The sequence below is a fragment of the Columba livia genome, chromosome 2, assembly GCF_036013475.1.
Source record: "Columba livia isolate bColLiv1 breed racing homer chromosome 2, bColLiv1.pat.W.v2, whole genome shotgun sequence".
In the NCBI taxonomy this organism is placed as follows: Eukaryota; Metazoa; Chordata; class Aves; order Columbiformes; family Columbidae; genus Columba; species Columba livia.
In genome coordinates this window covers 14,994,312-15,010,162 of record NC_088603.1, presented here as the reverse complement: position 1 = coordinate 15,010,162, position 15,851 = coordinate 14,994,312, and the positions used below count along the sequence as shown (strand labels likewise).

The following is a 15,851-nucleotide window of genomic DNA, read 5'->3' as shown; positions in this document are numbered from 1 at the left end:
CATCCCGGTCACTATATTTTTCTCATTTTACAAAAGGTTCAGCACTTTCATATTCTACCATATTTAACTATTCAGATTCTGTGACACAGAGAGAATTTAAAAGGACAAAGCTGGACTTGTAGAGCTGCTGAATGTAGTTTATATCCAATATCACTTTCAGAGATACTTACCTCTCCTATTTCCATCAATGGTTCATTCATATCCACCCCTCCATAACCATACTGAAGATCAGCTTCAGTCAATTTGTTCTTCTTAATAAACTGTGTGTTGAGGTACCTACAAAAATAAAGATACACCAATGAAAACAGGCAAAATTTAAGTTCGGTGCTTTTGTTTGTTTGATTGATATTTTTTTGTTGTTTGATTTATTTTTTTTTTTAAATAAATTTGGGACTGTGGAATGTCTTCCACATCACAAAAGATAACCTCTTCTAACCAATGCCATTGCTATCTGTAGGAAACTCTTAAAAAAGAAATTACTTCAGTTTAAAAGACCTTACATCATATAAAACCAGTAAAGTGTTAGTAGCTGAGATAGCAAACAGCCTGATATATCAGTCAGCATTTTCTTGGTGTGCCATACACTTGTGTAAGAATCCAGCCTCTCAATATACACTGCCATATTACTCATATATGACAGAAAAACATCCCTGAGTATCAGATATTTTTAAGTAAAATGTATTTTCTTCTACCTGTACTGTTTATTATTTTGCATTTCTCTCAAACTAAAACGCAAAAATAGTGCCAATTTTTACAGGGACAATTTTTGTCAGTTATGATCCCTGACTCAGGTCACAATAACTAGCAAATGGCTGTATTACAAATTCTATTTTGCAGAAATTATTTTAATTAACAGTTACAAAAGAGAAATGTTATCAATGCTTTTCTAAAATTTTAGAATTTAATATTTACTATTCTATGTCTAGTTTTTCATAAAAGACGTGATAAAACATCCCTCTTAATTCTCAGTAACATTTTTGAAGTGAACCATTCTCCTCCTTTAAGACATCTGGGAAAGAAATCCTAATAATTTCATAAGTACACTTTTAATATTTGTTATGTTAGTGGTTAAATGAGGTAACTGAGAATTTTTGTTTTAAATTCTGATCCAGCTAGCAGTTTTGAGATGCCCAGTTTCAGACACTGACGAGCTTTAAGAGATTTAGGCTTCAGAGGCTGCACCAGACGAGTGGTGCCTGAACACTTTGGGCAGGAAGGCAAACGACAAGCAAACAAGAAAAGGAGAAACACACTGTGGAAACCTGTGAACTTGGAAGAACTTAGGACACCACAGATTCCAAAGAAGGAACTTGTGATAGTGCAGTGGTGAGAAACCAGAATACAATGGCCTAACCTGCTTTCGGACTCCAGAGTCTTATAAATGTCTGTAAAACGCTCTGCTACAGTCAACAACCAGCATAAATTGTAAATGCAAGTCCGTTTAGAAGGCTACAGGCCTGACATTTCACACAAAACTTGTGTGGTCACCCAGGATAGCTGGAACACAAGCCTCAAGCAGGCACACTCCTTGATGATATTTCCCACACCCTCAGGTGAACAAAGCCAGCAGCTGCCATGCTGCTTTTTCCCCACTAAGCTTGCTAAAAAGGAAAGCCCTAGGCCCATTCACACCATCTCTCTTCCACGACTTCTCAACAAATCCAGATTGGGCAACTGATCCATCTTAGAACTGATGTAACCAGAAGTAAATAAACAAGTTTAACCTAGATAGCTAGCCCTGCAAAGATCTACTTGATTCAAGCAAGAAGGGGGTGGCAAGAAGTGGGCAGGCAGAACCACTTGTGGCAAGAGTGTCTCTGCCTCAAAAGCAAAACCAAACTTGGCCACATCTGTTCTCCCCTTCTCCTACTTTTACCATCAACTTCCAGAACAAGCATAAGCAAATAACTGCAAAGGACGTGCAAATAGTATAATCTCGAATCAACTTCTCCACTGAAGTCACAAACCATTTTTCACCTTGAATAACTACCTCAAATACTTCCTCTGCATTTCTTACTTTTAGGAGACAATCCATAAAATTCACCTGTAACTTACTGAGGAGACAAGGATTGGGCATGACTTGATAATACCAGAAATCACCCACAGACTCTTGCTTCTTTTGAGATAAAACCTGCAGGTGAAAATTTGAAATGCCTGATCACACAGCTCATGCCCAATTACGTGAGAGCACACCTGTGCAGGCTTATGCTCTACTGCCTGATGAGGGAAATGGCAAACAAGATGAGAAAATTGAGGTTTGTTTCCTTTCATGGTATTTGCCAAGCAACATACATTTTGGTACCCAAACCTCAAAGCACACCCGCCAAGCTTCCACTCCAGAAAGAAGTTTAAAAGTTTGGAACTTAGAAGAGTGTTACAAGACTCATTCAAAACAAATATCTGCTTTACAGTGGAATGCTGAAAGGCATTGTTCCATCTAAATGAACAATATCAGGCAAATATCTAGTACGTAAGTATTTTTGTGGGAAAATTTTTTCAAATATAAAGGATTTGGTAATTCAGCAAAATAAAAGGATAAGTTATTTAAGAAAGAATTTAGAAAAAAAAAAAAGCACTGCAAAAACTAGTTAGAAGTGTAGCTAATTATTGGGACAGGTTACCTAGTAACTTTCATGTATTTGGTACTTTCAGATCAACCAAGGACAGTCTAACCACAGACTACTATTCTAGACACAGTGACCGCATTTCCAAAGCAATGTTTCCATGTGTCAATAGCCCACAGTGTCCTTGGGCTACAGACTTTGCAAAGCCTTGTCAGAGGGATTAGATCTACACTGTTTTTCTTTTAAAGTTTTATTTGCTTTTAGTAGTTTGAATTACACACTCCTGGATAAAAAACAAATATTAGTGTTGGTAAAATAGACATTGTGAAATTCAGCTTGACTGTAATAAACCTAAGAGTGTACCTGTCCCAAGTCAGCACCCGGTTATTATGTTCTCCACGATAAAGCCAAAAATATTTACCACTTTAAGTCTTTGTCCATCCATTATATGACACCACAAAACAATACATGCGACTATATGTATTTCTAAAAGCACCATACTTTTTTAAGCAAAAAGGATAGATGCCCTCTATTCATATTTTTTCTTCCTCTGAAAGCTCTCCAAAGAAGAAACTTTTGAGTAACTACTTTTTTGTGTATGTGTGTTTTGCTTTTTTCCCCCCCTCACCCTGCCCCACTTCTACCCACATAGTCAAACTGCTACACTGATCCCCAAAATGGCACGTGAATCTAGAAGAACAGTATACAGGAATAAACCTGACCAAGTGCTGAGGAAACTGCTTTCAGAAATTGGCACCGAGAGAACCCTGCTAACGATTTTCACAGGCCACTCACTGCAAGTGTTCATGGACAGAGAAACGGAAGGATAAAGACCCTATGAGGCAACATCATTTACTCTTCTGATGTATAGAAGGTACTTAAAAAACCAAACAAAATATAACTAATTATTAGAGTTAGTTTTCATAAGCTTTCAGTTTGTTTTTTAAGATTTTCTTCAACCTACCACTTGCTCAATTAAATTGCTCTGCAAACTACAGAATGCACACACAACCACATCACGAAGTTACAAATGGGTGCATTACTGTACAACAGGAATTAGCAATTGTATTAATGTTTTCAGTAATTTCCATGTGCACTCATAGGGCCATTGGTGCTAAATCTATTTGGGACCAGTTATGAACAGAGTTCCTCATGGGTGGATACCAAGTTAGCAGTTTGTCTTGTGGAGCTGACCAGCGAGAGCGTATCAACAAGTCAAGGGAGGTGCTTGTTCCCTCGGCACTTGTGAGGACATACCTGGAATGTTACAAACAGTTCTGAGTACCCAAATACAACAGATCCAGACAAATGGAGGAGAGTCCAGAGAAAGTTCACTGAAATAGCTAGGGTGCAGAGCATGAGACATACATAAGATGAACTCTTCTCAGAGAAGCACAGAAAAAGGACAAGAAACAATGGGCCCAAGTTGCAGCAGGACGAATTTCAAAAAGGCACGCAGGAGGATTTTTTAGAATTAGAGTCATCAAGCACTAAAACAGGCTGCTCAAAGGCAGCAAAGCCTCTGTCCTTAAAGGAGCTCAGAATTTGACTCAACAAAACCTTAAGCAACCTGATTTAACTTTGACACTAGCCCTGCTCTGAGCATAAGGTTCAAATGGACAACCTTCAGAGATCACCTACTCTTTTTTTAATGTTTCAGTGAAAACATGCAATGGTCTTCACAAGAGCTATACTAAAAGCAGCAGAACCACTACGCTTTATACAAGCAGAATGCTTTAACATGTGTAGTAGCGCACACCGAAGCTCACAGCACTGGAAATTTTCATAATCCAGTATCTGTTCCGATTCATTCTTAAGCACAGATCAAGTATTTGTTGGTCTACAGATCTGTAAAATAGGGTTCAAGTAGTCTTCCACAATTTGAGGATTAGCTAATAAACCAAAGTCACTTCATTACAACAAAGCACTGCATATACTAAAATTCTATTAATACAACAGCCATATTAAAACGTTAAGACCAATCATAAATATTTGATGTGGAAGTAAACCTCGCAGGGCTACCAAATGCTACAGCTTAAAATTAAGGCAGTTCCTTCAGTGGAAGAAGATTCAACAGAAAACTATCATTAATGTTAGAGATTTCAAACGTTGACTGGACTTGTTATTTGTTTAGATCTTCCCCACATGTATCACAGAATCATTTTGGTTGGAAAAGACCTTTAAAGACCATTGAGTCCAACCGTTAACCTAATGCCAGTCCACCACTAAACCACGTGCCCAAGAACCTCATCTATGTGTGTTTTAAACACCTCCAGGGATGGTGACTATCACTTTCCCAGGCAGCCTGTTCCAATGCTTGACAACCCTTTGAAGATAGTTTTCCTCATATCCAATCTAAACCTCTCCTGGCACAACTCACGGCCGTTCTCTCTTGTCCTATCACTCGTCACTTGGGAGCCGAGACCAACACCCTCCATGCTACAACCTCCTTTCAGGCAGTTGTAGACAGTGATAAGGTCTCCCCTCAGCATCCTTTTCTCCAGCTCTGGATTCCCTCAAGATTATTCCTTTCTTCTTGTCTTCTGCTTCCATAACTACATTCTTCCCAAAACTGACCTGGAGCATATCAGCTATTGCTCTCTTTAAGCAACATTCTTAGACTTAAGCTGCAGATCACTGTAATAATTCCAAAAGTTTAACAGCCCATTTGCAAATCTTACCTGTATAAACAGTCCATATAGTCTGCCCCTTTGCTATACTCTTCCCAGTATCTGTGATACATAACCAGTACTTGCTCTTCAGCTTCCAGAACTCTCTGTGAAGGAAGACACACATAAATCCCACAAAAATTAGTACAAAATAGTGTGCATACATACATAGAAAGTTGTAACACATTATAATTTTGAAATAACTAACACGTATTCAAAATTAAGGCCACATCCAAGCTTTAACCAGTCTAAAAATAACATTGTTGCAACAACCAGAAAACTAACAAAGTACACTTCACAGTTTTAGTAAGCCAGCTACAACACCTGAAGTTGCTTTATTGTGCATTTAAAAAGAACAATCTCTATAATGTGTCATTTTCTATTCGTCTTCACAGAAGTACTTGCTTAAATAAGCATAGTTCATATTCTCACATCATACTGGTGGGATAACTCACATAACTATGACCTCACCAACACAGATCAATTTTAAATTCAGGAAGCCATATGCACACTGGAGTAGCTCCCTTCTAATCAGTTTGCCTTATGGGTCAGACAAGCCCTGGAATAGAACAAGTTTAACAAAGCACAGATATGCACAAACTTGAATTCATTTTAAATTATGTCAAACCAGGCCCAAACCTTTTATAATTTAAGCAAATAACCATCTAAGAAGTTGCTGATGTACTGAACTTCTCAACATATATTCATACTTCAAAGGAATAAGTTCAACAATTTAAACTAATTAGTGAGATTTGTGAAGGAGGATTAAATCCTAGGAATTCAACTATAATTCTCTCTAGGGTATGTAATTTTAAACACTGGCTCAAGCAGAAAAGGAGCCTATGCAAAAATAACATAAAAGCGGAAAGCTGGTAGACAAAACAGAATTGAGAGTGCTTTCCTCCGCAGTGCGCATTTACCAAAGGTTTTCTAACATTATTTCAAAGACAAATGGTAGACAGCGAAATTAAAAAAATGGATGTATGCTTTCTGCAACCTCCCACAGCTCCTACTGTGCTGGCACCCACCTGATTACCCTAAATGAGCTCATTCAGCTCACTAAATAAAAGAATAACAACTTTTTTGGCCAAGTTGTCTGCCAGTTTAGTGAACTGATTCAGTCTACCAAAGTGACAGAAGTACCTTCTCTGCAACCAGTGGAACTACCCATTAAGATACTCAGCCTGTCTTGTCGAATGCCTGAGCTCAAAAATTTGCATTGAGCCAACTAGCAGTACTAGCCAGAATTTGCAATTCTTCATTCCCTATACATACTCTAAAGACAGGTGGACCTCTTATTTAAATCTACTTTTTACTGAAATACAAGGAGAGGCTGTTCATCTACCCTATTTATTTAACATGCTTAATCATCATTCTGTTGAAATTGTCCATCTTAGCTAATTAGAAAGAAGTTAAATCACAGTTATATAGTTACACAAATATTGTTATTTGTCATAATAAATAATTGGTCATTACTTCCTCTGTTCCTAAGCACTGTCATTTTACTTCCCACGTATTTCACAAGTTTTCTTTAGTAGAGTATATACAATCAGTTTCCAAGACACTAGAGTAGATACATTTACATTGTAACAGAAGGCTAATGATAAACAACAGCACATTTGGAAAACAAAGACATTTCTGTAACTTGCTGGATTATAAGCATTCAACAGAAAAGAACTAACTTACTTTTCAAGCCAGCAAATATTTTATATAAACCATAACTGTTCTTTTAAAAAGAAACTTCTTTCTTTTGTGCTCCATGTAGACAGATATATAACTGTTTACATTGCGTTGTGTGATGTACGTGTTGCATATATCAGACTTATATATTCTGTCTCTGGAACTCTGTCACCTGTGATTTAATCTCATAAAATCCGTATACTTCTATACGTACAAACAAAGCCCCTCCCGAAAGTAAAAAAAAAGATGAACAACACCTACATGTACATCAGTAACTGTATAGGTTACCTTGTGCAAATGGCGTACATGATTCTCCAGAAAAATTTTCGTTTCAGTATAAAGTCTCTCTCCCAGAGGTTCAGGATAGGCCACACACAAAGCATAAATGTCTCTGGGCTGAGAGTCAAGGTTTGTATCTGCTTAAAGTGTGAAAACTTACCAACGAAACTGAAGGTTTACAGAACATTTTTTTCTTCCACATGCACATTTTAGACTTTTTATTTTTACAGTCAAGCACAAAAGATAAAACAGATAATTTTTTGAAACTAGCATAAACCCTGATTTGTGAAGAACCTAAGTTTTCAGTGTTGGTAATAAATTTTAAGTGGTGGAAGGCGAGGGAATGTTAGAGCTAAGATCCTGGAACTACTGGTAGCCCCATGCTGATATGACTTCTATCACTTATTTGACATCTATGAATAATAGATGACTATCTTGAAGCGAAAAAGCAGCTTTCATTCAAAATTCTTCTTTTGCAGGGTGAGAAAAGTCAAAGAAAGCTAAGGCCAAACTGCTGCTTAGGGGCCTTCACTTTGTGCTGAGAATAAGAACTTCAAAACCCTTGTATGATTTAACTGCTCCAGCAGTTGCTATTCGAGGGGCATTGCCCAGCACTGGGAAACTGAAGCAATTCCAAACTATGGGGGGGTAAAAAAAAAAGACCATCAGCAATAAAATACTGTAACCAAGGCCCTAAATGCTTCCAACTACTGCCCTCGGGGTTAAAAAGGCATTTGCTTAAGACCTTACATTAACAAAAGGTTTTTAATACATCTTCTCTAGAAGATCAAAGTATAGCTTTTGGAAAATTTCTGTGATTGTCAGTCTTTCTCTGTAACTGAATCAAAATTCATAGAGCGCTTGAGGACTCACAGTCAGAATCATGATCATACGAACTATTTACTCCTTGTGATCTTTAGGTTGGTTCTTACATTAAAGATACAATGAATCAGAAATGTACAAACATGTAAGATCCTTGTAAAATGGGGAAGGAGGGAGAAGAAACATGCAGAAAAATGGAAAAAAGCAGGTGGTCACTTGGCATATTTTTAAAATAATTCTGTTTGCAGTACAGCTACCTTCCTCCCCGGGTACTGTTCATCCCATTTATTTAGTTGGCGTAAAACCCAAGACAATAACAGGAAGATTCTGATGTTCTACCCATTCAAAATGTTCTACTGCTAGAAAGTAGTTCCCAAAGTAAACTATCACTCTCTACTCAAGTGTCATCAGCCTTTTAAGCTAAAGAGCACTCCCGAGCCTACTGAACAGTTAGATGCAAAGACTTAGAAGTTGTACAAAGCATTCATAATAGCCAAGTTATTTTAAATCATATCTCAAACATAACTGTCACTCATCTACCAGACAATGAAACAACTCCAGAAGCACTTCTTTCTGCAGACAACCTGAAAGGAAAACTGAAGGTCAAAGGTGGCTCAAGATGACTCACGGTTTAAATAAAGTGACATATGGTCTTTCAAGTGAACTTTTCCAGAAGATTTTAACTCTTACACAGTTGTGTTTCCCAGTTCATTGCCACTCTGACATTTCAAGTTTGAAATATAGGCTATATTTAAAGATAAGCTATGTTTAACAATAAAATTAGCAGCAAAGTTACAATGAAAACACTATATTCAAGACAAACAAGTTCTGGGGAAGTAGTGAGGCAAAAATTAATTCTAGGAGTGGAATATGAACAGTACAAGCCTCTCACTCCTGAAATACTATTAGTCTGTGTCCACTATCTGATCTCAGCTGTCTCAAGCAGCACAAGCAAACTTTTTTTAATATACTGCTGCAGATTGAAGTCATGATTTTTTGCTGTATCTGTTCTTTAGTTTCCACATCATTATTTTCACTATAGAGAGACTGCAAAGATCAGGCAGTACTATGATCAGTGAAATAACCCAAATGAATTTCATTAATACATAGTTCAACTCATCTGTCACCTTTTTATTGTGCTTATTAAGAAATAAGAAAAACAGAGTTAATAGGACATTTCATTTAAAATCCCTGTAGACATTTAGAAACAGATTACTCAAACTGAATTTAACAGAGAACAAAAAGCTAACAACAACAGAGTGTATTTTTTTAAATGCCACATCTTCCTAAAATATATAACTAATACTTTGGCTTTTTTTATGTATTTAAAACCTGCAAAAAGCTTTCCTGCAAAGCGTATAGAGCTACCAGTTTCACCAACTTGTTGAATACTCAGTGAGCAGTTTGTGTTAAAACACAGAGTTTGGTTGAAGGCAGCAGAATTACTAAACAATCAACATTTACGCTGGAAGTCACAAGTCACACAAGCTCCTCAAGCCATTCAGCCATAGATAATAAGAAAAAATGCTCCTGCCTGTGCCAAATTAGGCCTAATAGTGCCACTTTCCAAGGAACATAATTAAGAGATGATAGTAAGTAAGGTCTTAAGAATTACATGCCAAATGATTCTTCCAAGACTGCTTCTCGAGTCTGCTATTCATAAGCGCTCCCCTTCTGATGTTCAATCAACTGGAGCAAATCCTAAAAGAGGATCAACAGCAGACTTGTGTACAAGGCTCCTGCATAACAAGTTCTAAGCGAAACAGTGTGACAATAGGAATCAACGCAATGCCTCATTCAATTACTATTTTAGATTTAAATCTATTTTAGGTGCCCTTGTTCAAATGTTTCATTTTAATCTACAAAAGTTGCTTGAAGATTGACATGTACAGTTCTTAAAAACTGCTCAGAAAGAATTACTTTCTTTGTCAGCATTTATGTGCACAATTAATTGATTCAAAAAGTCTGTAAATTGTGGAGTCATTTGAACTTGACTCCAAGACAAGGTGAAGAGTCATGCCCCCAGAAATTAATTACAAAGTTTTAAAATGAAAGAGCTCCTTACAGATTATTGCACCATAGAACAAGACTCCACAAGGACTACGAGCAACTATATTTTTATTTTATGAATTTATACAGATGCACACAAACAAAATACAGGCAATGGAAAGGTAATTCTGAGAAATGGTAACACATTCAGAAAGAGACTTTAGAGTCTAGCTCCTAAACACAGTATAAGCTTATGTTGAAAACATCTATGAATAAGAACCTTCTCAGGAGCTTCTTTTTCACCCAGAATTAACAAATCGATAACTAAGTCTTCCCCCATCTAACCATTCCTCTCCCTATAATTATATCAAACTCAATCAAATTGCTGCAGAACAGCTGCAAGCCCTCCTAAAATTCTCCAATTATCACCACACTGTAATGGCTGATGAATGCATAGACACAGGACATAGTATAACTGGTTAGAATAGTTACAGCTCTCTTAAAAGAAGTTCACTGAAACTCAAATCTTGTAAAGTTCCAAGTCCATTTTACATGTAAAATGCAAACCTTTCACTACAACAATATATGTACAGCTGTGACTTGAACAGAAAGACCACATGATCACAGCTAGAAAGAGTAATTATTTTAAAACATGGCTTAACTGTCAGGAATAGAGAGACAGTAATGGTAGAGGGAAAGGAAGGAGGCTTTCTTATAAACCCTTGACATTGAAATCTCTAATAGGGTAGCCATCAGTACACTCAGAAGTGCAAATAAGAGGAAGATATCTTTAAAGAGAACAACCTTAGTACCGCCCCCCACGCCCCTAAATTTAAAGGTGAGTATTCTCTATCTTAGGTGTTTCCCCTATTGCACACGCACTTAACTATACAAGAGCTCATTATCAGAACAGGGGAAAGTCAATGAGTGTACTTTCGTGAACAGCTATAGCATAAGCATAGCATATAGCATAGAGCTACTACAAGTGAGTAAAACTCAGACCAGTTCACTTTTTACCATCATGGCGATTTTCACACATAATGTTTCTGCAGAATTTCCCATGCCTTTCAACATATCTGTTAACCCACAGGCATAATAACATACAACCTCACATCAGGCTTCTGATAAAGACCACTGAAACTGTTATAGCACACGGGCATACTCCATGCTAAACACATCATGCAAACATTAAGTCGGATTTTGACTTAAAGGATACGAGAAGCGATCATTCCACGTTGCTCTTTCAACATAATCCAACATAACAACAGCTTTAATTGTCGTTAGAAGTTTGTTCCATGTTTCATCAAAGTCAACTACTCGTGGTTTCAAGGACATTGTGGGGCTTTAGTGTCAATCTGTAGAAGAATTAAACATCAGACAATATTGCACAATCATTTAAAAAATACATTTCCTTTGAATTTTTGAATTTAAACTTTGTACACTCTTGTACCACCATGATACTGCAACACAAACAACCACCTCCGCTTCCCCACCCTCCAAAATTAAGCTCGCAGGTCTTGATTTTTAACATTATGGAATACAAAATTAAAGTTGCATGAATAGCCTATAACATAACACCAATTTATCTCACAGCATCATGACTCAAAGTTCATCACCCCACCAAGCCACCCATTTAACAGTGCCCACGTGATGAAAACTTTCCTGTAGATTGTTGCTTGGTCACTTCTATACAAAGACTGTTTCTGCTGTATCCGAAATAATTCTGGGCAGGAACACACTGAACATATTACCAGAGTATTTGAAATTAGTACTGTCAGTTTGTAGCCTATGTTCACCTCATGCTTTCATGAGACATTTTTGGTGTTATACTTAAAAAGCCACAAAACCCAAAAGCTTTGATCAGGATGACAAGAAGAAAACACCTCTAAACACAAAGCATTAGGCAGAGCTTGTGAAGCTTATTGTACTGTACAGCAGGACAAATAGTGAATTCTTTCAAATAAGACATGGTTTGAAAATACAGAAGCCGTGTTAGTCATTTCATACATAATAAAGAGATTTACTGAAAGAAAAACATTAAATTACTGTAATAAAACTAGGAATAAAGTAAGGCAATTTAAAAAAAAAAGGTCCTGAGAGACGCACAACAGAAAAGGCCTCCCCTTTGTTTCTGTTTGTCTCTGTCCTATGCACCTGATCTAGAAAGGACCTGATGTGTGACACTCCATGTACAAAGCAAGTTAATTCCTGCTCAGAACCATGACATCATGAGACTAAAACAAAAAGTGGAAAGAATACTTCTACTTTCGTTTTGAACAGATGGACAAGTGTCTCTTAAGTTGCCTTCCCAAGTTTTCAAGGTCAGAAGAGAAAAAAGAAAGCTAGTGACAGACTTTCAGCACAAGAAGTACACCTCTAGAATGGAAAGAATCAAATGTCATGCTAAAATACTATTCAGCAACCAGCTTACTACTTTAACTGCTATTGGTTCTTAATTTTTCTCAAGCAGATTAGTTTTCTCAAACTGCAGGATATACAGCTCCTCAGTTTAAGAAGAAAAAGAAAAAAAATCAGATGTAATTTTTGCACCACATGCATGCAAAATGCCACCATAACTAACCAAGCTCCTTAACTGCTGTGCATTCAGCAACCGCAGAGGCTTGTTTTCCTCTACCTGCAACACAACAGTTTCCGTTTAAAATGTAATCAATGTCTGACATAACCCACATTTACTTTGATTTCATAAAGAAACTAAGCAGCAACTAAGTAATGTCGAGGAAGTGGTATTATCCTAGGTTTTATTAACAGGAAACTTTTTTAAGAACTAAAGCTCAGTAAGTGGTGCATAAATGTTTTCAGACCAGTAGAAACATTTAAGTGGTTACATTTGCACCATGGCTATTACCACTTTGGGAATCAAAAACAAATCTTCAATCCATGTATGTCAGTAGCAGCTTACTACACAGAAAATCAGTGAGAACTGACAAAACAAATAGATACACATCAAAGAAAGTAAGGTGAAAAACACAGACTGATGTATGTTTCAATGAAAGATAAACCTCAGGAGAAGTAAACACCAGTAGAGCTCACTTCCAAAAGGGGGTGAAAAAACAAAACCAAACAAAAACAAAAAACACAAACAAACAAAAAAAGCAGTCTTCTAAAAGCTCCAATATAATTATTCTTTTGGAAAGCACAAGAGTATTTTCAGCTGACCCAAGAAAACATAATCATGGTCCACAAAAATTTTAAGAACCCTACGAAATTCTTGTGGCAATTAAGTTATACTTTGTTGAGTGTTATGTTAGAGGTTGCTCTGGCTCAAACAGACTTGGTACCTCCAAGGTAAAAGAACCATTCCTTCACAGATAAGCAAAGCTGAGAGGAAAAACAGGAAAAAATAAGGGTGAAGAAAAAGTCCTCTTCGCAACACATCACACAGAATCAGTAACACTGTGTTTAGCATCACCAAGACTAAATACTACGTAAAGCACTATGCAGCCATATACTCATCCACGTATACTGGGGTTAAATAGTTTAAGACAGAGGTTACTGTTGTTTGGCATTCTCTTACAGCTTTCACGACTGTATGAATTTAAACCTCCTTCACAGACATGTTACCAAATGCAGTATAACTTTTTCTGCAAGACGCTGGGGTTTGGGGGTTCGCTGTCCCTCTGTCCGCACTACACGAGCTCACCAGTTTAGAGTATTAAATATCTCGTGCAGATGCAATAACCTCCACGGTAAAAATTTTAGCAGAGTAGAATATCTATCCTAAGGTTTATACTATTCAGGGGGTGGGAAAACACAGCTGTTTGACAAACACTAAGGAGCAGATTATTTTTAAAACATATCTACACATAAGAATAATGAAAGTATGTTGCTTCCATTGCCTCATTCCCTAAAGTGTGCCGCTGTCAAACTGAATGTGTTTGTCCACATAAACAATCGTAGGTTTTTGGCCAGCGCCAAAACGCTCCCCAGTTCCAACCTATTTAACCATCTAGAGAAATAACATCACAAGCTCGCGGTGGGTTAACAGCCAAGGGCAGGGGCATCCGAGCTAAACCTGTAAACAGCGCTGCCTGCCGACACCCCGCTCCCCACAACCCCTGGGGCAGGAGACGGGGGCTCCCCGCTCCCCACCAAAACAAAAGCGAAACCGGCTGAGGACGCGGGCGGGAGCACTGCCGGGCCCAGCCGGGGCAGCCGCACCGCACCCTCCCCGCCGGCCAAGGGCAGGACCCGGCGCAGCCCCCCGCGGGGGGAGGGCGCTGCCACACAAACACAGCCGAGGGCAGGGTGCTCGGGGCGGGCCCGGCAGCCCCCGGAGCCAACGACCCCGCGGGGCGGCGGGCAGGGCCGGTGGGCGCTCCCGCCCGGGCAGGGCCTCCCGCCCCACACGCACCCGGCCCGGCCGCCCACAGCGCGCGGGTCTGAAGCCGCCGCCTCCCCCTGACCCGCGGGGCTCTCTCCCCTCAGCCCCGCGGCACTCCCGGCCGCGCCGGCGCGGGGGTTACCTGGCGGCAAGGGGCCCGAGTCAGCGACACCCGCCGGCCTCCCTCGCTGCCTGCCCTGCGGCCGCGGTCCCTGCCCCGCTCCGTCCTCACAGCGCTGCCATTACCCAAGCCGCTCGCCCCTCGCGCCCCGCCCCTCCGCCGGCGCCGCCACTGCCGGGGACGGGGTGCGGTGCAGCCCCACGCCCTCCGCGCCGCCGCCTGCCGCTCCCTCACCCGCCGCGCTGCGCGTTCCGCGCCGCCGCCTCCGGGCTGTCCCCGCCGGCGACAAGGTGGGCGGGGGCCGATGGGTCTCGGCGCACCGTCACTTTCCGACCCCACCCCCCCCGCCTGAGGAGAGGGTCTTGGTACAGCCCACTCTACGGCAAGCACGGGCGGCCGTAATTCCCCGCAGCGGGTCGGCGCGGGGCAGTATGGCGCATGTCTCGTTGGGCCCCCGCGCACGCGTTGCTCCTCCGTTGGTGACGGGTCCCCTCCGCGCATGCGCCGCACCGTCCTCTCGGGCGGCGGGGCCGGGCTGCCGACCAGCCCGAAATGGAGTCGCGGCGGGCGGGTGTCGAACCGCCTGGACATAGCAGTCCAGGCCGCCCTTCGGCTCTCTTGTGCGGTTCCGCAGGCGCCGGGGAGGCCAAGCCGTGTGCGGGGTGCCTCCCCCGGGCTCGGGGAGTCTCGGTTCGCTGGGGTTCGCGTGAGGAGATTCCGGTTTCCCCAGAAGATGGAGGCAGCCCCGTGCCCTTCACTCCCCACCACGAGTAAACCACTTCCAGCACCTGCTGAAGTGCAAGAAGCCCAATGAAAGTGCCTCTCCTTGGCAGAAAGCAGAAACAAAAGTGTGTAATTCGAACTACATAAAACCACTGTGGAGACAAAGTAGTTAAAAGTCCTCACGTCCGTGACACTGCACCTGAAGCGTCTTGTTCTAAAAATGTGTGTATGAACCTTAAGTATGAGTACATATTGCTGCCATGAACATACTTCTTAATACTGGCCAGACTTTAGGACCCTCTAATGCCTGCTGCTAAATACAGTTGAGCCAACTCTTCCTGTCAAAGCGGAATAGAACCTTACGTTTCATCCTTTAAAACTTAAATTTCAAACTAAAATATTAGGGGCAGGTTTTGTAGAAGTACCTAAGTGCCATGGAAAAATACACTCGAGTGAACGGAATGTCAAGGATACGTGTTTCTACAGCATTTCACTGAAAATTAAAAGCATGTTAGTGTGCAAGGTGTTACATAAAAGCCATGCAGAAGTGTCTCTGCATCAATATTTACGCCTTATTAAAGCTAAAAAATAGGATCCATTTTGAATACACAGTGTAAGTATCTCCAGAGACACAGTTTTCTGGAAAGCAGACATTTATTTTG

General features: G+C 40.2%; 1 protein-coding gene across 4 annotated transcripts in view; it reads right to left on the bottom strand.

The window, feature by feature from the left end:
• The window catches only part of CUL2 (cullin 2), a 50,187-nt gene extending 35,283 nt beyond the window's left edge, over window positions 1–14,904 (bottom strand). For 2 of the 4 annotated variants that reach the window (XM_065055094.1, XM_065055097.1), the window contains exons 1-5: window positions 14,488–14,647; window positions 11,220–11,358; window positions 7,202–7,304; window positions 5,246–5,340; window positions 171–276 (exon numbers count right to left, since the gene is read on the bottom strand). In XM_065055094.1, the coding sequence (XP_064911166.1) occupies window positions 171–276; window positions 5,246–5,340; window positions 7,202–7,304; window positions 11,220–11,338 (423 nt within the window). In that variant the 5' untranslated portion in view covers window positions 11,339–11,358; window positions 14,488–14,647. Of the gene's footprint in view, window positions 1–170; window positions 277–5,245; window positions 5,341–7,201; window positions 7,305–11,219; window positions 11,359–14,487; window positions 14,648–14,700 lie in introns of those variants that run through there. The other 2 variants (XM_065055098.1, XM_065055096.1) reach the window with 2 other exon arrangements.
• Between the last annotated feature and the right edge of the window lie 947 nt (window positions 14,905–15,851).